This window comes from Mesocricetus auratus, unplaced genomic scaffold (genome assembly GCF_017639785.1).
Source record: "Mesocricetus auratus isolate SY011 unplaced genomic scaffold, BCM_Maur_2.0 Super-Scaffold_100028, whole genome shotgun sequence".
Lineage (NCBI taxonomy): Eukaryota > Metazoa > Chordata > Mammalia > Rodentia > Cricetidae > Mesocricetus > Mesocricetus auratus.
This window is the reverse complement of record NW_024429209.1, coordinates 4,397,535-4,423,554: the sequence shown is the minus strand read 5'-3', so window position 1 is coordinate 4,423,554 and position 26,020 is coordinate 4,397,535. Positions and strand designations below refer to the sequence as shown.

Below are 26,020 nucleotides of genomic sequence, written 5' to 3'. Positions count from 1 at the left end.
CACATTTTTAACCCCAGCACTTGGGAGGCAGAGGCAGGTAGATCTTTGTGAGTTTGAGGCCAGCCTGGTCAGAACTACAAACAAAAGAATAATATTTGCATTTCGAGGACATTGTATATAAAATAAAATGAAGTCAAGATGTGTACCATCACCAAAAGTTCTTGATTAAAAGTCTACCTAAGGGCTGGAGAGATGACTCAGAGGTTAAGAGCACTGACTGCTCTACCAGGGATCCAGAGTTCAATTCCCAGCAACTACATGATGGCTCACAACCATCTGTAATGAGATCTGGGCCCTCTTCAGGCATTCAGACAAAATGCAGACAGAAAGAACACTGTATACATAATAAATAAATCTTTAAAAAAGAGTCTACTTAAAATAAAGTATAATGCTGGGATTCAGTAACTGTGTAATCAACTTTTAAGTATAATTCAATGAGTTCAGTTTAGCTTCTATTAAACAAAATGTCTTGGATTCATAGAACTTTCTTAATTCTAACTTTTGCTTTAATATCTTCAAGTCACTTATTAAAAAGAAGGCAGCAGTAAGTAAATAATACCTTAAGATAAACAGAGAAGCTACCTCAAAAAAAAAAAAAAAACAGGTCCAGCAAGATGTCTTAGCAGGTAAAGGTATTTTCCATGTGAGGTAGAAGGAGAGAACGAGCTCTTCCCAGTTGTTCTCTGACCTTCTCTCTCTCTCTCTCTCTCTCTCTCTCTCTCTCTCTCTCTCTCTCTCTCTCTCTCTCTCTCTCTCTCTCTCTCTCTCATAAAGGTGTTCTTTATTTCTTGACTATGTTAATCTTACTATTCTTTTTCTTCCCCAAGACAGGTTTCTCTGAGTAGCCCTGGCTGTCCTGAAACTTAAGATGTAGACTAGGGCCGGGCGTTGGTGGCGCACGCCTTTAATCCCAGCACTTGGGAGGCAGAGGTAGGCGGATTTCTGTGAGTTCGAGGACAGCCTGGTCTACAAAAGCTAGTTCCAGGACAGCCTCCAAAGCCACAGAGCTGTCTCGAAAAACCAAAAAAAAAAAAAAAAAAAAAAAGATGTAGACTAGGCTGGCCACCTCTGCCTCCCAAGTGCTGATACTAAAGGCAAATGTATGCCACCACTACCTAGCTAATGTCGATGTTTAGGTTGTCTGTGGGTCTGCTTGTATTGTCTTTCCTGTGGCATGTCAGTTATGTGGTCTTGTTTCTACACATGTTCAGAAGTGTCTTATTGTATGTGAGTATATAAAGAGACTTAGTGACTCCATGTAATGTTATCTTCTCAGGGGTCTCTGCCTTTCCACTGCCAGGCTCATCACACACAAGAGCCAAGACTGAACTCAAAGACTAACCAAGTGTTTAAAGTTTGAGGGCAAACCTCCAGCTTTATCACCCTAGTCTTAAAGAACACCAAAGTATCTCTTGGTTTCTATCTCAGGAACAGCCTTCTTTCCAAAATCTTGTATTTAGAAGGTTCTCAAAACTAGATTCATCTTCTAGCCCCATGAGGCCATTGCGTTCTTTCTACACTGATAGCTCTGCCCTGTGAAGACCCCCAAGGTGTACCGAGTTAGGGTGGGGAAGCTGAAGATCCACTCACCCTCAGCACCTCCCTTCTCTGCACTTAGTCTTCATTGCTCCCTCAGGTATTGGACACTTAAGAAATGACTCTCCTCCATAATCCAAACACTTGGAAGCCTGAGGCAGAAGGCTTGCCATGAGTTTAAGGATGTCTTGGGCTATTGTTCAGATACACACAGACACACATGTATACATATATACATACATATGCACACACATAGTAATTTTTGACTTTTCAGCCATTAGTCTGAGGGTTAGTCTGCCATATCTACTGTACCCTGCTTAAGAATAGGATTTGTAAGGATCTCTAGAGATGTTGAATGTCTGCCAGAGGCTTTTCTTACTTGTAAGTATGGGGTTGCACCTGCCCTCCCAGAGCCCTGATCTAAAATAGTAAGACACACATGTTCACATGTAGCCTTTTGGTGCTGTAGTTGAGGTATGGGCTAGAGGTGGTAGGAAAGGGGAAAGAAATAAGTAGTACATCTGTTTAGAAAGTGGCAAGCTTTTGTTTTGTTTTTGACTTTTTGAGACAGAGTTCCTATATAGACCTGGCTGTCCTGAAACTTACTCTGTAAACCAGGCTAGCCTCAAACTCACAGAGATCTGCCCGTTTCTGCCTCCTGAGTGCTAGGATTAAAGGTGTACACCTCCACCTCCCCAACTAGAGAGTGGCAGGTTTTATAATTGTGTGTGGTTACAGCATTGACCAATGAGGTTGGTACAGTGAGCAGATGCCTAACAAGGATGCTGCAAGACTTGGTGGAGGCTTAGGTGACTGTGGAGAGCACCGAGAGGACTTTAAGCATGGAGAAGAGGGGTGAAATTTTGGTTTTGAAAGATTATTTTAGTGTCAGTTTGAAATGTGGATTCAAGAAGGGCCAACACACCGGACAAGGGGTGGAGGGCTGTTAGAGTTGGCACAACATAAAGTTGGTTTAGGGAGGCATTGATAGAGTGAGGATGTGAAATTGAAGGAATGGTAAGATTAGGAGAAAAATGAAAGAAAGCTTCTAGCTGAGTGAGGACCACAGCTAACAAAGGAAGTCCATTCTGAACATACCATGTACTTCTGTTTCATTAGGCCTGTGTTCATATACAATCCTAAGGGACTCCCAGCTCCCTAGCTCTTTTCATGAAATTCCCAAGGTGAATAAGAGAGGTGTACAGCTCCAGGCAGTTGCCCTCACTTCAGACTTTTCTGAGTTTTTTTTTTTCCAATCCCAGCTCTCTCTCCCTCCCCTCCCCCACCAGCCCCTTCAACCCCCACCCAATCCCTACTCTGCTCCCCAGGGAGGGTGAGGCCCTCCATGAGGGTTTTCCAGGGTCTGTCATTTCATCCAGGCCTGGGCCCTCCCCCATGTGCCAGGCTGAGAGAGCATCCCTCGATGTGGAATGAGCTCCCAAAGTCCATTTGTATGCCACGGATAAATACTAATCTACTACCCAAGACCCCATAGATTGCTGAGGCCGCCTCACTGACATCCAAATTTAGGGGGTCTGGATCAGCCATCTGTCTGGGGTCCAAGAGCTCCCGCTTGTTCAGGTCAGCTGTCTCTGTGGGTTTCACCAGCCCACTCTTGACCCCTTTGCTCATCAGTCCTCCCTCTCTGCAACTGGGTTCCAGGAGTTCAGTTCTGTGTTTAGCTGTGGGTGTCTGCTACTGGATGAAGGCTCTAGGGTGGCATATAAGGTAGTCATCAAACTCATTAGGGAAGGGCATTTAAGGTAGGCTCTCCCTTTTTTGAGTTTTATGTGTTATATACTAGACATCCACCTGAACATTGTATTTGAAGAAAATTCTCCACACTAAAAGAAAAAGAAGTGCCACTGTTTTCTTTTTTTATTCCTCTCCCTGTCTTAGGTCTCTGTTGTGTTTTATTGTTGTTGTTTTGTTTTGTTATTTGTGCATATCTGTTTTGTGATTGTGTATACATGGGTATAGGGTATACATGTAAATTGAGTATACATGCCTGTGCATGTATGTGGAGACAGAGGTTGTAGCTTTGGGTATTGTTACTCAGGAACCATCTACCTTGTTTTGTTGTTTTTAGACAGAAACTCTCACTAGTTAAGCTAGACTGACTGGTCAGCTGTCCCAGGAATCCTGTCTCTACCACCTCAAGTGTACATACATCACTTGGCTTTTGCATGTGGGTTCTCAGAGAAGATTGAACTGAGGTCATTGTGATTGTACAGCAAGCACCTTGCTCTCTGCCTAACCTACCAGGTCACTCACTGGTCTCAGCAATTAGCCATCATCCATTCATTATTATATCATCAAATGGACTTTAGGGGCAGGGAAAATCATGTTTTTAATGCTAAGAAATATCTTTTATTGTGTACTTGAACTTCTTTAATGCAGATTCTCATCTGCCTCTAGTAGTAGTTCTACTACAGGTAAGATTCACCACCTACAAGAGTCTGAAATGCATTTCCTGCCTCTGACCAAAGGTTGGGGGGGAGTCCCAGTTAGCTTCCTTTCCTATTCATTAATGCAGCAACTATTACCTCAGTCAGGAGATAGCACAGGTAGTGTGTGAGCCAGTACTGAGGGTGTCATTGGTCCTCAGTTAGCTTCCTTTCCTATTCATTAATGCAGCAACTATTACCTCAGTCAGGAGATAGCACAGGTAGTGTGTGAGCCAGTACTGAGGGTGTCATTGGTCCTCAGTTAGCTTCCTTTCCTATTCATTAATGCAGCAACTATTACCTCAGTCAGGAGATAGCACAGGTAGTGTGTGAGCCAGTACTGAGGGTGTCATTGGTCCTCAGCCAGCTTATGGCATCCACACTTGGCATTTTCCTAACCTAGATGAGTGTGGTGACTTTGTTTTGTTTATGATCTAACAAATAAAAAAGCTTGCCTGAAGATCAGAGCACAGAGCTAGCCACACTAGTACACCAGTATATACATACTAGCACACACTATTGTGTGCCACCAGACAGTGGTAGTACATACCTTTAATGCCAGCACTCGGGAGACAGAGGCAGATGGATCTCTGAGTTCAAGGCCACCCTGGGCTACACAAGATCAAAATCTGTCTAAAAGAGAAACAGAGCTCACACAAGGTGATCCCAGCACTTGGAATCACACACCTTTGATTTCAGCACTAGCGAGGTGGAGACAGGAGTGATATGACTGGGCAGAGAGAGGAATGTAAGACAATAGGAGACAAGAGAGAGATGCAGTCTGAGGATTTGTGGAGACGGGATGGCCCTTTCAGTTTGAGGAGAGGTAAGAGCTAGTGGTTGGCTGTTTTGCTTCTCTTTCAGCTTTCACCCCCTAATATCTGACTCCAAGCTTTTACTGTTAATACTGATTAGAATTATTGTTACCGATGAGGAAGCTTAGAATCCTTTCCCTGGCCTCATAGGGGCCATAGATGCCAGCAATAACCTTCCTCACGGGGTCTGTGGAGCTCCGGAGAGCAGACTCTCTAGAATGTCTCTGTGCACTGGAGCCTTGTCTCGGTTCGCAGGCACAGCCCAACACAACTCTCTGGAGTGGACAAGTCTTGGTCCATGCACACACCAGGCTCCTCTGGCCTGCCAGCCCTGTCTGTGGCCACTGGATTTAGGAGTGCTCACTCATGAGATGGAGGCGGACAGTCAAGGGAAAATGCAAGCCCGCCATACTGGATGATCACTAATCCAGCCACGGGTGATCACCACCCAATGCCAGCATTTTACAATGTTACACACTTACATCTCCAGCTTTGGCTCAATCCTTAGTACCCTTGAGCCACAGTTTTGTGTCTTCCCAGCATGCACTGTTTTCCAAAGGGAGTGTTTGAGGCTTTTATTTCTCTCCTCAAGTTCTGTGTTTTATCTTTTTTTTTTTGTTCACTCTCAGACTCAGAGTTTGGATTTCTCCTCACAAGAAAGAAAGGCTTTCAGGCACTAAGCTGCTCAGCCTCTTCATCACCTCTACACCTGCCTGCCATCCCGCTTTCTGTGTTGCTGAAATCTCTTCCCCGTGACATCTGTAGCAATATGCATTCCTGGGTTCCCATCGCATGCCCTTCTTCCTTCTGTGTTGCTGTCAGTCTCACCCAGCTCTGATCCTTCCTCCATATTACCATCCACATAAAGATCATGGTCTCCAAACCACACACACACACACACTCTCTCTCTCTCTCTCTCTCTCTCTCTCTCTCTCTCTCTCTCTCTCTCTCTCTCTCAGTGACGAGAACAGGCAAAGAACAGGGGAAGAAGAATCAAGTGTAAAGGACATGAGAGAGCCTTCTCGGGTGCTAGAAACATTTTCTGTCTTGCTTTGGGTAGTGCTTATGCAGGTCTGTACATATGTGAGAACTCGCTAACTTGTACACCAGGACTGTGTTTTACTCTGTATATGTCTCTTCTTCCAGCAGCCAAGTCAGGAGTTAGAACCCAAACTCTAGCCTAGCCCAGAACCTTAGGCATTTGTCCCCAGGTAATGGTTCAGGCATGCTATAGTGAAACTCAATCCTGGCTCTTCTAGGGATGTGACTCCTCCCTGCTCACTTAGAACCTAAGCTTAGGTCTATCCTAATCCCTAGAGACTGGTGTATGCTTACATCACTCACTAAGCTGGAGGTACTCCAAGGATAGGAGCCAGGTCTTTGCAGTTTCTTGCTCCCCTTTGCAATGGCTGGCACTTAGGGCCCCATAAATGATGGATGGACGGGCAGGCGGGCGGATGTATGGACTGACTTTTACTTTGTATTTGCTTTGAGCTTGACCCTCTTTACTGAGAAGCTTCCCTCTTCCAGCCTGCAGGATGTTTCCTTGGTGAGGGGAAGGCAGTTGTGCAATGGCGGTGTTTGATACTCCTGAGGAGGCTTTTGGCATCTTGCGTCCAGTCTGTGTTCAGCTCACAAAGGTCCAGACAGTGGAGAATGTGGAACATCTGCAGACACAGTTACAGGCCGTGAGTGATGCTGCCCTTCAGGAACTACAGCAGTATGTCCTCTTCCCTTTGCGATTTGCCCTGAAGACCCCAGGGCCCAAAAGAGAGCGCCTGATCCAGAGCGTGGTGGAGTGCCTCACATTTATCCTCTCTTCAACATGTGTGAGAGAGCAAGAGCTTCTCCAGGAACTCTTCTCGGAACTTTCAGCCTGTCTGTACTCTCCCAACTCCCAGAAACCCGCAGCTGTGTCAGAGGAGTTGAAATTGGCTGTGATCCAGGGACTTAGCACTTTGATGCACTCAGCTTACAGGGACATCATTCTAACTTTTTATGAGCCCTCCATTCTTCCTCGTTTAGGATTTGCTATGTCTTTACTGCTGGGCTTGGCAGAGCAGGAGAAGTCAAAACAGATTAAAATTGCTGCCTTACAGTGTCTACAGGTTCTCCTCCTTCAGTGCGATTGTCAGGACCATCCGAGGCCGATGTTTGAACTGGAGGAGGAGCAGCAGCTGGGGGACTTGTTGGCATCTTTCTTACCTGGAATCTCAACTGCGCTGACCAGAGTCCTCACAGGAGACTTTAAACAAGGTCACAGCATTGTTGTGTCTTCCCTAAAGGTCTTTTACAAGACAGTGAGCTTCATCATGGCTGATGAACAGCTCACAAGGGTCCCAAAGGCCCAAGCAAAGCCTGCAGTTGAGCACAGAGTGGCAGCCTTGATGATTCACAGGGAAACAGACTGGGTAAAAAGCACTGGTGACAAGTTGGCCATCCTTATTAAAAAGATAGTTGAGTGTGTCTCTGTTCACCCACACTGGAAGGCGAGGCTGGAACTGGTAGAGTTTGTGGAGGTCCTGCTTTTGAAGTGCCGTCAGTCCCTGGTTGAATCCACAGGTCCCCTCTTGAAGGTGTTAGTTGGCCTAGTAAATGATGAAAGTCCTGAAGTCCGGGCACAGTGCAATACAGTGCTAAGGCGTTTTGCAGAGCAGAAAGTAGTGGTGGGCAGCAGACCCTTGGCTGACATCTTGTCAGAAAGCCTGCATACACTTGCCACATCTCTTCCCCGCCTAATGAACACACAAGACGACCAGGGCAAGTTCTCTACTCTTTCCTTGTTACTAGGATATCTAAAACTATTGGGCCCCAAAGTACATGTGATTCTCAATTCTGTGGCCCATGTGCAGCGCCTTTCCAGAGCACTTGTCCAAGTACTCGAGCTAGAGGTGGCTGACGTCAAGATGGTGGAAGAGCGGCGCTGGAACTCTGACAACCTGAGTGCTTATCCAGAGGCCTCAGATGCACGGCCTTGGAGCCGAGTCCAGAGGAGATACTTCCGCTGCTTCACTGACGAGAGGGTCTTCCTGCTCCTGCGGCAGATCTGTCAGCTCCTTGGTTACTATGGGGACCTGTATTTGCTTGTGGATCACTTTATGGAACTGTACCATGCATCCGTAGTTTACCGAAAGCAAGCTGCCATGATTCTTAATGAACTGGTTATAGGGGCTGCTGGGCTAGATATAGAAGATATTCATAACAAACGTACAAGCATAGGCCCAGAGGAACTGAGAGAGATTGTGAAGTCTATACTGGAAGAATACACAAGTCAAGAAAACTGGTACTTGATTACCTGTATCGAAGCTGAGGAGGGGGAGGAGATGACAGTGAAGCAGCCTGGCCTCAAGGCCATCACATCTGGTGCACACACCTGCCAAGTTGTACCTTTTCCAGCCTTGTCAAAGCCAAGCCCAACTATCTGCTCCATGAACAGTAACATCTGGCAGATATGCATTCAGTTGGAAGGGATTGGCCAGTTTGCTTATGCATTGGGAAAAGACTTTGGTTTGCTTTTGATGTCAGCTCTCTATCCAGTACTGGAGAAGGCTGGAGACCAAACCTTGCTCATTAGTCAAGTGGCTACTAGCACCATGGTAGACATTTGCCATGCTTGTGGCTATGACTCTGTACAGCACCTGATTAATCAAAATTCAGACTATTTGGTAAATGGTATCTCTTTAAATCTACGTCACCTTGCTCTGCACCCTCATACCCCAAAAGTCTTGGAAGTCATGCTTCGGAACTCAGATGCTAGCCTACTTCCTTTGGTAGCAGATGTGGTTCAAGATGTCTTGGCCACCCTGGACCAATTTTATGATAAGAGAGCTGCTTCCTTTGTCAGCGTTCTGCATGCTCTGCTGGCAGCATTAGGTATATTGAAGCCCTTTTGATGCCTCTTGAGGAAATAGGAACCAGGGTCCTGGTTTGCCTAGTCTTATTTTATTTCATGTTTAGGAATGTGCCGAGGAGGACATTGGAAAGATTGTTTCTGTTTCTCCAGCCCCACAGGACACAGGAGATTGTCAGGCTCCAGTATTTATTTTATACTTTGAATATCTCTGCCATTTATTGAACCCTGCTCTATGGCAGGGATATAAACCCCACAGACTAGGTAAAACAGCATTTTTTATTTTACAAATAAGAAAAACCAAGGCTCAGTGAGATCCTGCTCAGCCAGGGTCACAATATTAATAAGGGATAAAGTTGGATTTCTGGCTAGTTTATTCTTCCCAGTATAGTATGCTGCAACTGTGCTTCGTAGAGCTGGCAGCATCTGTGCTGGAGCAGCAGGAAGTGCTCCGCCACAGAGGGCTGGAGCAGCAGATAGAAACTTTCTCTTCTTTCTTTGGTTGGGGTTGACTCTGGGAATTGAACTCATAGCCTACATATGCTAAAGTGTTCTACCACTGAGCTACATCTCAACCCTCTAGAGTTTCCTGATGATGATGATAATACTCTTGTCTCTTTTGCCCAGTGCAATAGGCAGTAGCCATGTGGGGAATTTTTTTGGCTTGGGTTTTGTTTGTTTTTTAAAGACAGGGTCTCACTCTGTAACTCAGACTGCCCTGGAACTCGCTATCTAGCCTAAACTTTGAACTTGCAGCATTACTTCTGCCTCAGCCTCTCAAGTGCTGAGATTACAGGTGTGAGCCATTATGTTCAGCAGAGCATTGAAATTTTAATTTTGTTTGTTTTTAGCCACATGGACCATACTGAACAGCAGTAATCTATAAGCTTAAAAAACATTTATGTTTATTTTATGTGTATGAGTGTTTTGCCTACATGTGTGCGTTGGTGCCTGCAGAGGCCTGAAGAAGGCACTGTATCTCTCAGAACTGGAGTTACAGTTGGTTGTGAGCCACCATATGGGTACTAGGAATTGGAACTGGGCCTTTTGGAAGAAGAACCAGTGTTCTTAACTGCTGTACATCTCTCCAGACCCTGGCTTTTTTAACCTTTTGTTTTGTTTTGCTTTTAGTATTTGTTTGTTTTATATGTACAGCTGTCATGCTTGCATGTATGTCTGTGCACCATATGCATGCCGTGCAATTGGAGGCCAGAAGAGGGTGTCAGATCCCCTGGAACTGGAGTTACAGGTATCTGTGAGCTGCCATGTGGGTGCTAGGAATTGAACCCAGGTCCTCTGGAAGAGCAACTAGTGTTCATAACCACTGAGCCATCTCTCCAGCCCCTCCTTTTTACCTTTCAATTGTACCAGTTGACTTAGTTGTCTCATTTATAATTTGATCCTGTTGGGTGCCTGTTAGGGATGTTAGCCGCCATTAGTGTGGCACAATATTGTACCATGAAAAAAAGTCAGGCTTAGGATTATACTGTAATCCTAGCTGCCAGGAAACTCAAACAGGAAGATCATGAGTTCAAGGCCAGTCTAAGCTACATAGCAAGACTATGTCTAATAAATAAATCAATCCCTCAACTGAACAGTTAATCATTGAGTAAAAAACAGGGAGCTATATCCTTATGCCTTTGTCCAGAGAGCATATCTCCAGGCTGCCATAGCCTCTGAGGCAGAGGGAAAGGTCCTTGGCCTCATTCTGTCAGATGAGAAACTTTCTCAGGAGAGGTGACAGGCAGGGACTGTGCTCTGCTCTGAGGTGACACTTGGAGTGTTCACTCATTCATTCATGACCACATACACCGTGAGTGCTTTCTTCACTTGGAGAATGCCTGCTGTATGTCAGATGCTACACTAAGTAGTGAGGAGGTGGCAATGAACAAGATAAACTCTCAGAGCTCTCCTGCGACTTCGAGAGCAAAGATAAACAAGTAAGGAAAGCATTAAGCAAGCTCGGGGAGCCTCTGGTAAGCCCTTTGAAGGAAATGAAAACTTCATGCTAGGAAGGAACAGGGATAAGCTACTCTTAAGGTGCGCTGTCAGGAAAGACCTCTCTGGGAAATTCAACCAAGGCTGAGACTGGGAGGAGGAGGCGGCTGCCGGGCATACAGGGCTGTGGCACTGTTTGTGTGACTCTAAGTGCACTGCCGGCAGAGGGAATGGGGGTGTGAATACCCCAAGGACACAATGGGAGAAAATGTTGACAAGTGTAAAACACAGTTAGGTAGGAAATAGGACAGATCGTTATGAGCATATAGGCCATGGGAAGAAGTAGAAAAAAGCTTTTCATGTCATAGCAGTCGGGACACAGAGGCAGAGAGCAAAGGGCAAGTAACAAGACACATCCTTCTTGGGTGTACCTACAATGATTGCTTCTTCCACCCAGGTCCCAGCTCTTAGAGCCACCATCAGTTAATGGGCACGACCTTTGGGAGGCATTTCAGTTCCTAACCATAACACCTATCTGGGGCTAATAGTCACTGGCAAAGCAGCTGTGAACAAGACCTACCCAGCCCTGGCCTGGCCTGGACCTCCTACCAAGATAACTGCTTAGACATTGCAGACTGGCCAGCTTCTGTGGCCAGATGCCCCATCTCTGCTACACTGGGGAACTAGATTATATTTCAGCTTGAAATATTTTACAAAACGGCTTAGGGAGTCGGAGAGATGGCTCAATGGTTAAGAGCTCTTGTTGCTCTTGTAGGTTGCCCAGGTTCAGTTCCCAGCACCCACATGGTGGATCACAGACATCTGTAACTCCAGTCACAGGGTCTCCAGTGCTTTCCGCTGACTAATGCAGGCACCAGCTGGTACACACATGGTACACAGACACATACATACAAGCAAAATACTCATACACATTTTTAAAAAAACTTAAAGCATAGGAAGTATGTCTTTTTAGGAGATAGCTGAATTTGGATTTTGAAAAATTGAATTTCCTTAGATTTTTGATGTCTTTGGTCATTTGAAGGAGAAAAGTGTGTAGCACTTTTTAAAACTAAAGTAAATGTGTAGGGTCTCCATTGCAGAAAAGAAAATAAGGACGGTTAAGATTGACTGGAACATGGGGTGCGGAGAGTAAAGCAAAATTGGAAACAGATTTTGCACAAGTTTTGAAGCAACCCAATATATAATTGCATTTTGAACAATAAGTAATGAAATTACTAGTCACTGACAAACCAAAGGCCCACTTGAAGCTGTCATTTCTGTTTGTCATGCGATTGCCTAGTAGATGGTCTTTCTTTATGATGAGAATGGAGGTTTGCTTTCAAGGAACTTCTGAAAAGTCTTGAAAAACCAGGTACATGAGGTACATGTGTTAGGGCAGTAAGTTAACCGAACGTTCACACTACATATGCATTGACCAAAAAGCAGCAGGTGCCCACGGAGGGCAGAACCAGCAGGCACTGATTGGCCAATTGTTGATAACAAGGAAAAATCAGGAAGTCTTCCTGTCAGTTCCTGACAGACTCCGCACTGGGGGTGTGCCCCATGCACACAGGGCTATGCAGCTCTTACCAGTGCAGCACATCCCGGTGTCATGGCACTGGTTTTTACCAGACCCTTCTTGCTTGACATTTTGGCCCTTTCTCATCCTTTGCCACCACCACAAAAAAAAAAAAATTAGAATTAAAAATTGCTGCACTATCTTTTGCCTTCAATATATCAGTAGCATAAATTCCTAAAAGAAAGGCTTGTTCAAAGAGTTTTATATTTAGATTTTTGATTGAGAGTATCAAATTGCTCTCCTAAGAGGTTGCACCAATTTAAGCTCCATCAGCAATGTAAAAGTGCCAATTTTGCCACACCCTCACCCATACTGTCTTACTACTGAGCCTTTGATCTTTACTAATCCAATAGGAGAAAAATTGTACCTTATTATAGTTGTAATTTGCATTAAGAGTGAGGTTGAGCTTCTTTTCATACTTTTAAAACCCATTTGTGAGCAAAGACACTTTCCAATCTAACATTAGCTTTGAATATAGAAATAATCTGCAGTGTTTGAACTCCCAGCAATGAAAATGCTGAGGCTAGGATTTACTCATTTGGGGACCAGCATGTTAGAATATGCCCAGAGCCTAATATATACCTGGGAATGGGGCACTGAAGAAATGGCATACTTAGCTATGCACGAAGCACATGCCTTTACTCCTAGTACTCAGGATGCAGAGGCAGACAGATCTCTGCTAAAAAGGATGCTTAACTCCAAATGTAGGAGCCTCCAGATAGTGGCCAGGAAACCGTCATCTCAAGCATTTGCCCCTTGATATTCAAAGTACCTGAACCTGTCACCTCCCTTCTGCCATTCTGGCTCTGGGCAGTCAGTTGCTTCTTAAGGAAAAGGAGATTAGCAGGTACTAAAAATGACAAGTCTTTTTCCTGCTATAGGCAGAAGGGAGGGAGGGCACTGGACTGACCAGAGGCTATGGGATTGGGGATCTTATTGCTTTATTGTTTATTCAGAACCTTTTTGAATTAAGGACTTTGAAGTGTCTTAATATCCAAGAATGGTTGAAATTAGAACTGCTGTAGTTGACTGAGGAGACCCTGGTAGATGGTCCACATTCACCCTGACCTCCTGATTTCCCCTGTGTGGTTGCTACAGAGACTTAAGGCCCCTTGGGACACAGTTGAAAACCACTGGAGTGGTTTAAGCTTTTTTCTGTGGTGACATATCAGAGACACTAGAGCGTTTTTTCTGTTAAGAGTTCCTTGTAAGACTGTCCCTTCTCATAGTTCTGCAGAGTTGCATCACTTTTTATGTTTTTGAGTTCCCACCCTATGCTGTGGCATATTAGAGTCAAGAGTTCCATGGTGAAGAATCACATACCAAACAGTACACATAAAATAGATAGTTATAAAATACAAAGGGAAAGAGCATTGTCTGCAATGGAGGCTTTCCTGGGAAAGTTCTGATTGTTCTGAAATGTGCAGTAATTTGTAACTGACCAGTTGTAAAAAGAGAAGTATTCTGGACATTCAAGAGCGGTATATGTAAGAGTTCTAAGGCAGGAAAATGCCTCACATACTGGAGCCACTGGAAGATGGCAAATTGTCGGGCAACTGACTAGAGTGGTAGAAGGTGGGTTACAAGGCACAGGCAGTGAGTGTCTGGATGGTTCAGAGGGCTGTGCCAGCCTTGCCAAAGTGCTTGTTCTACTTATAAAGTGCTGGTGCCTGTCACTAATCGTCAGTCACGATAACTTTTTATTACAGTCCACTGGTTCCCAGACACAGATTCTACTGGGCAACTCCAGCAGAGCGGTTTAGAAGAAGAGGGAAGGCAAACACCAGCAGCCTGCGAGGCTAGCACCACAGCCGAGGACATCGAGCGGTTTGTGCTGAGCTACCTCAAAGAGAAGGATGTGGCAGAGGGGAATGTTTCTGACCTTGAAATTGAGGAAGGTAATTGCTATTTGTTTTTACTAGTTCCTTTTTGAAAGAGATCATTGTGAAGACAAAATGTCATTCAAGTAAGTAAAAGAAAAGTTGCCCCAAACCTCACTGTGCTCACAGCTGTTCGTGTGTGTGTGCGCGTGCGTGCATGAACTTTTCCCGTTCCCTTTATTTTTTAAAACCCTGGATTTACATGGTTGCAGCTGTAGCTTTTGTTTTGTATTAGTGAGGCTTGTACTAGGACTCACTACCATTGGGCTGTACCTAGTGCCTCCTGCTCCAGAGCCCAAATGTACCACATCCTTACTGTATCTGGTTGTAAAAGACCCTCCCAAGTTTTCAGACTTTATTGTTGGAGGGGCAACTACCAAGTGTCTATCCCCCATGTAAAGTTGATGCTGCCTCAGCCTTGCTGTGATAGGCAGTGTGGCAAGGAATGATTCTGTGTGTGATCTTTTCCTCCTATGTGAAATCTCTATCAAGTCTCCCAAGTAGGGTTCCTTGGTCCAAGATAAGAGCATCAGCTAGTGCTGACCAGATTGCCTCCCAGACAGTCATATCAATCTACACCTTCCTAATAATGGTGATTACCTGTTTAATTTTTTCTAGTTTTAACAAGTTAAAAATGGCTCATTATTTTATTTTGCATGTCTTGATTAATACACAAATTGGACAGTTTTATTTATGCTTCTTCCTAGCATTTTTTTCTTCCTTAGACCCATTGTTTATTCATGGGCTTCATGTATTCCTTTATTGGTAGAGAATGATTGCAGTGTTTTCTTACCTATTTATATGATAGAGGAAAAAGAGAGTCCCAGCCAGTAGCAGCTCTGGCCTCTTGTTTTATTCACAAACTCAATCTGGAGCTTTAGGTCATGGAAGGATTAATAAATTATTAGAATCGCCTCTGCAAATATAAAATGCCAAGTCATAATGAGCTTGGTGGTCCCAGAACTATCCTAAATCGAACTGAGTCCCAAATTAGTTTGTTAGGTTGGAAGTGAGCAGATTTCTTTTTTCTTTTTCATTTTTCCCATCTGTGCTCTCATTCTGGTGAGTTGAAGCCAACGTGTCCAGGATAACAGGAAAGTATAGCTTGCTGCAGTGAATGCAGCAAATTCCTTCTGAGCAGTGGCAAGCAGAGGAGGTCCAAACAAGGCTCTTGCAGAGATGAGCTGGTGTGGTTCCCACAGCCAGCACTCTGGTTATAATCTGTCAGGCTTTGTCTTCCATTTCTCTGCTGAACCCGCCAAACCCTCCTGTGAACCACACTCCACCCAAACCTGCACCTCGGGAGAAGGAAGTGACTTGGCCTTTCAAGATCAAGGTGGCCCTTCTGGTCCAAAATCCATCAATAAATCTGCTCTTCTGTGATTGAGGTCTTCTGGTTCTACTGAGGTAATTCAGTCAATAAAGTGCTTGCTGTGCAAGCATAATGACTCAAGTTTGATCCTCAGAAGTCACGTAAGAAGCTTGGTGTGGTAGCATGGACTTGTAATCCCATACTCAGGTTGTGAGGATAGGCAGGCTCCCAAACTCTCTGGCCAGATAGCCTGGCCTACTCTGTGAGCCCCAGACCAAATGAGAAACCATGTTTCAAAAAACAAGGTGGGTAACTTGAGGAATGAAACACAAGTTTGACTTCTAGTCTTTACATGCACTGTACACACGCAAGCAGCCACATGGATATACACAAACACAAAGATCTAGTTCTAGTGGATAATTGCTGGGATTGAGAGGAATGAATCAAACCTTCCTCCAAAACCAGAAGCTCACATCCCTGAAAGAGCACTCCACACCAGGCAAAGGCAAATAACAGACCGTCCTCTGAGGAGAAGCAGTCTAGCCCTGTTGCTCTTGCAGTTCTTTATGCGTATTTGACTTCCTTGACTTTGTAAGATGGTTTATCTTGATATAAGTTTGCCGTGGATGTTCTGTGCAACCATGTAAAGGCACCTACACATCCAAGGTCTCTTTCTCTGAGAAAGCCAAGCAAGCATTCTGCAAATGCATCTCCCTTCATCTTTGCAGCACCTAGTAGGCACTAGTACAGCCTTAAGGCTAAGGTTTTCCTGCAGAGGAATCTAAACCCAGAAAAAGTGAAGTGAGTAATGCCCAGCTCAGTGGGAATGCTTACTCACAGCGGCTGGTGGGACAGTGGGACAGGGTCTTCTGCCTCTCAAACAGTAAGAACTAGACAGGGAGAGATAATAAGAGCTGTGTATCCTCCTCGCTCACTCTCCTAGCAGCAAATGATATGCCTTATCCCTTTGGTGCAGGTAAGATAATGTACAGTGGAAGGAGGTATTGACAGGTTGTGGAGTCTCCCTGGTCCAAGCCCTACATCTGTGCATTGCACCAGGTTGCCCTATAATGTCAGCTCTCAAACAAAGATAAATAAGTTCTTAGTGTTAGCCATCCAAACATCTTACAAGCTAGTAGAGATGATAAACTTTTACCCTCTGTGGTCAAGGGATGAATCAAAACGAAAGGAAAGAAGAGAGAACAGAGAAAAGGCCACCCAGGGCACTGCCCAGCCTGGGACTCCAAATTAGAACTGTGCCCTAAGGAAGTTTTAAGTCATCTATTATCTTGTGGCCTACCCCTCCCAATACATAGTTTTTCTTTATCCCATGCAAAAATTCATCATCATAGAGCTTTGCTGCATCTGTAAATGTGGGGGACAGGGCAGGAAGAGAAGTGTGATACTACTCACTGTGTAGCCTTGGCTGACTTCAGACTCTGATATCCACCTGCCTCTCCCTCACGGGCTCTAGGATTAAAGGCACACACCATCACTCCTGGTGAACTTGTAGACTTGTGAAGTTTGGCCTAAATTCCTTACAATATACTGCTATACATTTTTCTCTAAGTCGTTGTCTCAGGGTTCTGTTCCTGTGAAGAGACGCCATGACTACAGCAGCTCTTATAAAGGAAAACATTTAGTTGGTGATGACTTGCAGTTCAGAGGTTAGTCCATTATCATCATGACAAGAAGCATGGCAGCACACGGGCAGACATGGTGCTGGAGAAGGAGCTGAGAGTCCTATGTCTGCATTGACAGGAAGAGAAAATCACACTGAGCTTGGCTTGAGCATCTGAAATCTCAAAGTGACACACTTCCTCCAATAAGACTACACCTACTCCAACAAGGCCACACCCCCTATAGTCCTCCTGCCCATAAGCCTATGGGGGATATTTTCTTTCAAACTACCACAATCCTATTCCAGAGTTTGAAGCTAGCAGCCAAGCTGAATTTTTCTAAAGCATTATCACTAATTCTGTTCTTTTAGAGGAGCAGTCATCCACCCCCAAAGTGGACGAGAATGACACCCTTCCAGATGTGGAGCCACCACTGCCAGTGCATATCCAGATAGCGAAGGATGTGATGGAGCGCTGCATCCACTTATCATCAGATAAAAATCTGAAAATCCGCCTGAAGGTCAGTGTGTGGCCCTTCTATTCATTCATAGAGCAGTAGGTCTGAGATGTGTTGTGGTTACTGGTAACTGGATAAGCAAGCAGATTTCCTCGTCTCCTGGTCCTTGTATGATGTCCATGAGAAAGAAGCATCAAGAGGAGTCTTTCTGTGGGACGGTGGTTTTAATGTTTTTCTGTGTAAGCCCAGATGCAGAGAGGGAGCTGAGTCTCAAAGGCAGGAAATGCTGTGTGCTTTGAAAGGCTGTCATTACTGTGCTAACTTAATACAGGGTGCAGCTTTTACTACTTTAAGGTAGTTGTTCTTCTGAGCCTTATCTTTGTTTCTGTTTCTATTTTCATCATAGAAAAAAACCAACACTTTCTGTAATTTGACTTCCTCATGTGTAAACAGTTCCCAGATAAGCCCCATCCCAAGGACTGAGCCACACAAGTGACTCAGTAAAGAACCATGGGGAGGGGGATATCTCATAATCACTCCAAAAGAGTTCTTAAGCCAAAGAAAAGCATCACTTCTCTGTACATCAAGCAGGAGGGAGATCAATTGCCTAAATTGCTCCACATCAGTAGCCTTGTTAAAGGATGGGAACCCTGATCTGCAAGTTATCTGCAGTGTCAGGTCTGTGTTATGGAGCTTTTTCAGTCTTACTCAGACGTCTTCACATTACACATTCCACTTCAGTTTTACTGCCTACTCACTATTTTGTCGCTTTCTGAATTCTCTTCATCTTTATGGCAGCTATATACACACTGCAGTTTTAAAGAATATCAGTTGTTGTCAGGCATGGTAGTACACACCATTAATCCCAGCACTCTGAAGGCAGAGGCAGGCAGATCTCCATGAGTTTTAAGACAGCCCGGTCTACAAAGTGAGTTCCAGGACGTCCAAGGCTACACAGTGAAACCTTGTCTTAAAAAAAGAGTGTCTGTCAGTTAGACTAGCAAGATAGCCCAACAGGTGATTCTAATGTGCTTGCCACACATTAGAGTCAGCTCCCAGGACCTCTACATTAATGCTGTGGCATACATACTTGTTACACAGATGCACATGCAGATACTTCGTATACACAATAATAATAAAAAATGAATCTTTTAGAAGCCTGTCAGTGTGGGACCCACATAACTGAATTAAGGTGATGCCTCTGCTCTTTACTAGCTATAGACCTGGAGTAAGTTAATTCACAGCTTTAAGCCTTCACATCAGCATGAGGAAAGTGGGGACAAGGATGTCACCCTCACAGGGTTGTTCATATAAAGATACAAGAGCCCGACGTATGGTGTGCACACTCATTCATTCCCTCCCTCATTGAGCCCTTATGCAGGGCATGCAGAAGACAGTGGTACAGATGTGAGCCCTGTCTGCCTGGAGCTTTCTATCTATTGTAAGGAGGGGGCAATACACACATATCCAAGTTTAGGTGGTTCTAGCAAGATAATGAACAGGCACCATGATAGAGAAGGGTGATTCACCCATGAAGCAGAGCTTGCTTCTGATTCCAACTAGCCAGCTAAGCAGGACTCTGAGGTGACAGCATTTCTAAAGGTTGAAGATCTGGCTGTGCAAAGGGGCAAAGGCAAAGAAAGAGAACTTTCCAGGAAGAGGAGGGAATCGCTTTTTAAATCCATGAAATAAGATGCAGCTTGTCCAAACAATAGCACCAAAGCCATGCACTCGTGCTCTCTTCTGTCTCACTAAGCTTTCTTTTCCACCTGCTATTTGCTCCAGAGGTGTGGCCTCCTTTGTTCTGTCTTTGGTGTGCGGTCAACTGGTTGTACAAGGCTCCTCCTAAGAGTCCGTTGACCAGCTTCACTCTTTCTGACTCAAGGGCACATACCCTGTGTACTCTTTGGGGGCACCCATCCTTGCAACACCTGTGTAGGCTGCTGTACTGATACTACCTGCAAGTGATCCAGTTGTCGGTGTCCAGTAGTTGACTAAAAGGTCAGTGTGCATATAGGCTAACCCAAACCTCTGGTAAGATTGGCTGGTTCTCAGCTTCCTGCCTGCTCCTCCCCGCTGCTTCAGTGGCACTGATTGGTGCTCATGTTCTACACCTGACTCTGAGCAGCTTCACTGAAGTCACACAGTCCTGCTGAAGTCAAGCAGGGTTCAAATCCTTTCCAGAACAGGTTCAGATCTTTTCATGGTTCTGCCAAAATCATGTGACCACATGTCTCTTTGCTGTGGGCTCCTAGGGGCCTTTCACTTCTTGCTAACCCCTTCACCTGCCTTCTTCACTCAGCAACTAGGATGACCTTCAGAAAACATGGATATGTCATGTCCTTTCCCTGCTAAAACACTTGGAAATGCCCCAGTATATTTAACACAAAGTGGAAGGTTCTTAACATGACCTTTTATGGTCCAGCTCCATCTCACTCTTCTATTTTGGCTGCTCTCATTTCTTAAGCAGGGCAAGTTCCAGGGCTTTGTAGGGTTTTTTATTTTGTTTTGTTTTGGGGGGGTGGGGTGGGGATTGATGCTAGGGATGGAACCCAGGATACTGCACATGCTCAGCAAGCACTCTGCCACTAAGATCCACTCCAGCGCCAGGGTCTTCTTTGCTGTGATCCAGCTATAGGAACTCTTACTGCACTGAACTAGTGCCTGCTCATCATTTGTGTCTACATTTAGAAACCATTTCTTAGAGACACCTTCCCAAACCTGTTTTAGAGATTTCTCTTCATTTCTTTACATTACATACTTTATGGTCATTCTTGAAACAGTAGCTAATCTTTTCTCTATTGAATGGTATCTAAGGTCTTTTCCAGCTGACCCTAAACTCCATAAAGGCAAGAAAATGTATATATTTTGTCCTTGTGTATTTGCGTGCCCCTAATACCTGGGCTGGACTGAGGTCAACAGTAATGACCAAATCTCCAGGAAATTAGGTTCGTGTTATTTTGGAACTAAATATTGTATCAAGTCTCTATTACTATCTTAATGCATTTCTCAGGCTCACTTTGTTGAACAGGGACTTGGTCCCAGGCATCTGGTTTTAATTCCCTACTGCCTGTTGAAGTCCTGTCCTTTCTTTCAGGTCTTGGATGTGCTGGGTTTGTGTGTAGTGGTTCTGCAGTTCCACAAGAACCAGCTCCTCCCACTGGCTCATCGAGCCTGGCCTTCACTCGTGCACCGACTCACAAGTGATGACCCCCTGGCCGTGCTCAGAGCCTTCCAGGTATTGTGACCCTGCATCTTCTGCATCACTTCTCTTTATCTGACCTCTGGCACAGACCTTGAAAAACGTAAAGAAAAACAAGAAAAGCACAGAAGAGACTAAACGACACTTTCTTTAGAATTTAAAGCTGAGTGATCTTATAAAGCATCTCTTGTGTGCCAGGCAGTAAGCTTAGCATTGGCCACATGGAAGTTCATGTCATAGTAGGAAACAGGTTCAGAGACAATAGCATGCCTTGGAACTCTACAGCTAATAAGGGATAGAACCCAGGTCAGACTCACGCTCAGTGAACCGGGTGAGAGTCTAGGTGACGGCCCACTTCTGCCCAGCCCAAGCCCACAGTCACCCATTCAGGGGAGATTTTGGTACAGTTTTGTCAAGGATGAAATAGGATTCTGGTGAAGACCTTTGGAAAGCTACATTCCTCTAGTGTCATTCTCTCTGGCTAGTTTGGCTTATTTGAATATTTATTTATTTATATCCTTCCTTGTTCTAAAAAGCACTTAACGGTGTCCTACAGAGATACATTTGCCATGCAAGACAGCATAAATTAGAAGTGGATGAGCAAGATAAAGAAGAGGAAAAAGATGTGGAGGGGGGCGGATGGGAGCTGGAGATGCACACAGTATGCCTGGCAGAAGCAGTCTGGTTTCCTGTAAGATTCTCCAGTAGATACTAAGCCAGAATACCAGCTTATTTGAAGGGCATAATTGTTAATGTTAATTCCAAAGCAAAGTGCATGAAATGGGGTGTGTGTGTGTGTGTGTGTGTGTGTGTGTGTGTGTGTGTGTGTGTGTGTGTGTGTGTGTGTGTGTTAAGATGAAAGGAGAGAGAGAGGAAAGGTATGTGTGTAGAGAGAAAGGAAAAAACCTGGGAGAGGCAGAGAGGGAAGGTGATATTACTAAATCTTACTCAGATGTCCTGTTTGCCTTTATGAAAATTAATAGGTATTTGAAATGACAGCCAGCCAGTGTAGAAAAATGAAAACATACTAAGATGTGTGCGCTGCAAGCAAGGCTGCTTTTTCCACATGCAGACACATTAATAGTGCTTTACCTGAAGTCATGTGATATAGCTAAGGGCCCTTGAGATGAGAACCTTACTCTGCAGACTGGACAGACACCGAGTGCCCATTATGCCTTGCTTCCTGGTTCTTAAAGAAATTCCTGTCCTCCTGTTCACTCAGTTTTGTGCAGTGGGGCAAAACATTTCAATATGTTCTGCTACAGAAAGTTTAAATGACACATGCAAAGAGACTGCCTGTTGTGAAAGATAGAAAAAGGGTGATGTACATGAGAGATTGTGCAGTCAAACAGACAGAAGGCAGAGATGGCTCCAACCACGGGGACTAGCCTTGGCTTAGCCAAGGACCATAACCTGATCACCATCTTTCTGATGCCTGTACATGGCAGCTGCTGAGCCTCAGAGTTGTGTTTGCTCAGCTAGCCAGAGTTAAAAGCCCAAGTCTTCTCAAGAGATGTTAGGAAGATTACAGAGATGATCTATGTGAACTGCTTTAAGCTCTCTCTCTTTCTCTCTCATCAAAAAAAAGAAAGAAAATCAAGGTATTAATTATATTTATTCCTCCAACCCAAGCTCCCTCTGAATTACTCTCCATGTAATCTGTATTTATGGATCGAGGCATCCACCCTTAGAAGCAGAGACCTCTGAATTCTTAACTGTGAGAATCACAAACCATGGGAAAGGAATTAACAGTATTAATTCCATTTTTTTTCCTAAGTAGAGCCCTATATAGAACTGAATTAGCAAGTATGGCCCAGCCCTCTTGCTGCTTGAGCAGGCTGGGGGATTGTTTCTGCAGGTTTTACAGACACTTGGAAGCAGATGTGGCGATTTTCTCCGGAACCGGTTCTGCAAAGATGTCCTGCCAAAACTGGCCAGCTCCTTAATCACCCAGGCCCCCATCAGTGCCCGGGCTGGACCAGTTTATTCTCACACACTGGCCTTCAAGCTGCAGCTGGCTGTCTTGCAGGGCCTGGGTCCCCTTTGTGAGAGTCTGGACTTAGGTAGGTGCCACATGGGTCTCCTGACTACAGAACCTGCACATGACTCTGACCCTGCTTTGAATCCTCTGCCTAGTGGCGATTGTGCCCCTGGCCTCCCTTCTTATATACCTCTTTCTGTCTACCCTGGCCCCCAATCTGTCCTTTTTCCTTAGGGTATTCCTGGTCTTGCTGGACAAAGTAAAGAGCTCAGGGAACCTTGTATGGTTTATCTTAGGTCCCCAGACAGTGATTGGTTATTGCTTGTCCAGTCTAAGGGCCTGAGGCTTGTTTTGTTTTTCTGTCCTGCAGGTGAGGGTGACCTGAATAAAGTGGCTGATGCCTGCTTGATTTACCTCAGCACCAAACAGCCCGTGAAATTACAAGAGGCTGCCAGGAGGTACGTCTGCTTCATCACCCGCATCTCTTTACGTTTGTTCTAAATTATAGATGATTTGCTAATGGCGAGCAGAGTTGAGGCAATCTCTGTTCTCTTTTCTCTCCTTGCCAGGTTAAGATGATTTCTATAGCTGTGCCAACTCCAAAGATGGTATTTTGACTAGATGCTTTCTCTTTGCACGTGACCTTTTCCTGTGCTGCAATGTCAGCAACTATTCCAGAGGGGCACAAAGCAGAAAAGCTGAATGCTGGAGGGAACCCAAACCCTCCTGGCTGGAGGGTTTCCACCTCTACTCTGTTCCTTGTGGTCAGTGATCCAGCACCTTTCTATGCCTCTGCTCCCTCCATAGCAAAGCCAAACGGAAGCACCAGGTGTGCCATGAGTAGTAATGAGAGAAAGTCATAGATGGAAGAAAAGTCTGTGCAGAACTGGGTGCAGTGCAGGCAGATGAGTGCCTGTTTCTAGTGTTCATGGCACTCACCTGCTTCTGTCAGCTTACTGACCCAAAGAGCAACCTGATAGACCTTTTGATTTCAAAACTGCATGAGCCTGATTTCCCAGAGTTTTGGCCATGCCTGTTAGAAAATAGCTGTGCCTCTAACACAAGCTATTTCGGTTTCACAAGGACTAAGTGATTTTTCTCATAAGCCAAAACTGAGCACAGCAGCATCCTTAACTTGAGATCCAGAGTGTACTCTGGCCTCCTTTCCCCAGCACTCCTGCCTGCTGGTAACAGCCTGTGCTCTCTGCAGCTGCTTGCCCCTAGACACTGCTGCCAGTGCTGCCTGGTCTTCCAACTCATGTGGACATAGTCCCTCCTCCCTGGGTCTCTGAAGTTAGCCCTCATCTTCCTTGCTGGGGTGGGAGTCAGGCAACTCCTCATTCCCCCTAGGAGCTGGGAAAGCTGCTCTGACTGTGGAATGAGGAGAGTGGCATGCTCCCTTATAAACCTTGCATTCCCTACAAGTGAGGGGAATATCTTTTGGAATTGATTTATTGTCTTTATAATTCTTTGCTCTTGATTTCCTTGGTAGCTTTGTTTCCTTCTGTCCCTTTCTCGTCAAATCTCTTAGACCCAAATCAGTCATGGTCTCTGGAGCATAGGGGTGCATCCCAAGGAGCTTCTCATACTCAGGCACTCCTGTGGATAAGAAGAGAACCAGCATAAGGTGAAAGTGGTCCTCCCTGGCCCAAGCCATGACTGGTTGTGCAACCCAAGGATGTGATGACTTTATATTGGAATAAATTCTTTTGAGTTATAGAAGTCTGATTTTCACACTTCCCATCCTGCTCTACTTTTCCTACATTTACTGCATCCTTCAAGTTTAGAACCATCAAGCTAATATTCACAGTACATTTATCTTTTCATTTCTAACTCGTTTGCCACTGAAAGTAATTAAGCCTAGAATTGGACCTTGCTGAATCTTAGGTTGGTGTTCAAGGTGGCTGGAGGAGGCAAATGCAGCCAGACCACTTGGCTGTGGCTCCCTTTGTTTGCTCCAGTGCCTTCCCTTCCTCCAGGGGTTGAGTCAGTTGACCCACATCTGCCTTGTGGGAGGAGAGAGAGGAAGTGCACAGCTGACTGTCTCACCACACCTCATCTGCAAACTTATTTTGAAGAGGGCAGGGTTGACAGTCAGTGTTGTCCTTGATCAGGAGCTGATCTAGTGTCTTGATTCAGAAATCAATGCGCTCTCTAAACTGGTGGAGTCACCCAAAACAACAGGTGGGCCTGGTGTCCTGAGCCACCTCATGGAGTGAGGGCCCTGATGAGGCTGATTGCATTGAACAGTCAAGGTGGTTCTGAGCAGAGTAGGCAGCTGAGGCCCAGCCTTTTGTTCTTCTCTTTCCTTAGCCCCTGCATCCCTTACTGTCTGCCCACTTGGAAAACTGTCTGTTCTCTTCCATTCCAAGTACTAGTACAGTCAGGTCATGTAGCCCATGACCCGAGACACCACAGAGGCCTCTCCTTCTCCTGCAGCTGCTGCCTCCACCTCTGCCCCCACATAGCTTTAGAGTAACACAACACACAGTCATGGGAGACGGAAAAGCTCTTGAGTTTAGAGAGCTTGTAGCAGGGTTTATAAAAAGACAAACTCAGCGTAGGCTCCGAAAGTAACAGGGAAAGTCAGAAGGGCCCACAGATGGCCCAGCTCCCTTCAGAACACATGAGCTCCCCACCCTGCTCCGCTGTCTGCCAGAGAGCTCGTGAGGGAAGCTTGGAGGGCCCTGGGGGTGGGGGTTAAGCCCCCTGCCTTCTACAAGATGGTGAGCCACATACCCAGGGTGTCAGTGCTCTGTGGGCCTCAGAGCCATCATGATGTGGCATACAGGAAAACCTGGCAAGTGGTGAACATTCCTTTCATCTGCATCGTGGCTAAGTTTTCCTTCTTCCTGTTTGCTTTTTCTGGCTCCAATGAATGTCCTAACTGTTTACTTTTTTAATTTGTCATATTAAATATAGCCTTCATGGTAGGCTTTTACATCCAGGTTGTAAACTCTGGAAATGGAAATTGATCAGGGGGTGGTTGATATAACCAAGGCTGTAAATGCTAAGAGTGGAGATGCCATTCCAGTTTAATGCTTTTATCTGGCAAATGTGCCTTGTAAGGAGGGGGCATAAATCTTACAGCTTTGGGGAGGGGTGGGGGCAGGAGATAACCTTGCTGCTTATTACCACAAGGTGTCACTGTTAACTGGTTATTGGGGGGAGGGGAAGCTCCTTCAAATCCCATGTGTTTAAGTAACTTTAATGGATGACAGATGAGTAAATCATATTCAGGTTATGGGAAGAGTGGCCAACAAACCAAGGGTTATAAAAGAAGGCAGTGTCAATAAGAGTAAGCCTTGGTCAGCCCCACCCCACATAAGCAGGAGGCAGAGGCAAGCTTAACTGATTCAAATTCCCGAGTGGCCTGGAAGCTTCCAGGATATCTCCTAGCATGC

General features: G+C 45.2%; 1 protein-coding gene across 1 annotated transcript in view; it reads left to right on the top strand.

Annotated features, from left to right (window-relative positions):
• Tti1 (TELO2 interacting protein 1) overlaps positions 1-26,020 on the top strand; it is a 49,886-nt gene that overhangs the window by 15,939 nt on the left and 7,927 nt on the right. The window contains exons 2-7 of the mRNA XM_005082658.4: positions 6,329-8,671; positions 13,875-14,063; positions 17,348-17,496; positions 20,531-20,671; positions 22,494-22,698; positions 22,987-23,074. Coding sequence (XP_005082715.1) covers positions 6,370-8,671; positions 13,875-14,063; positions 17,348-17,496; positions 20,531-20,671; positions 22,494-22,698; positions 22,987-23,074 — 3,074 coding nt within the window. The 5' untranslated portion in view covers positions 6,329-6,369. The remainder of the gene's footprint in view (positions 1-6,328; positions 8,672-13,874; positions 14,064-17,347; positions 17,497-20,530; positions 20,672-22,493; positions 22,699-22,986; positions 23,075-26,020) is intronic.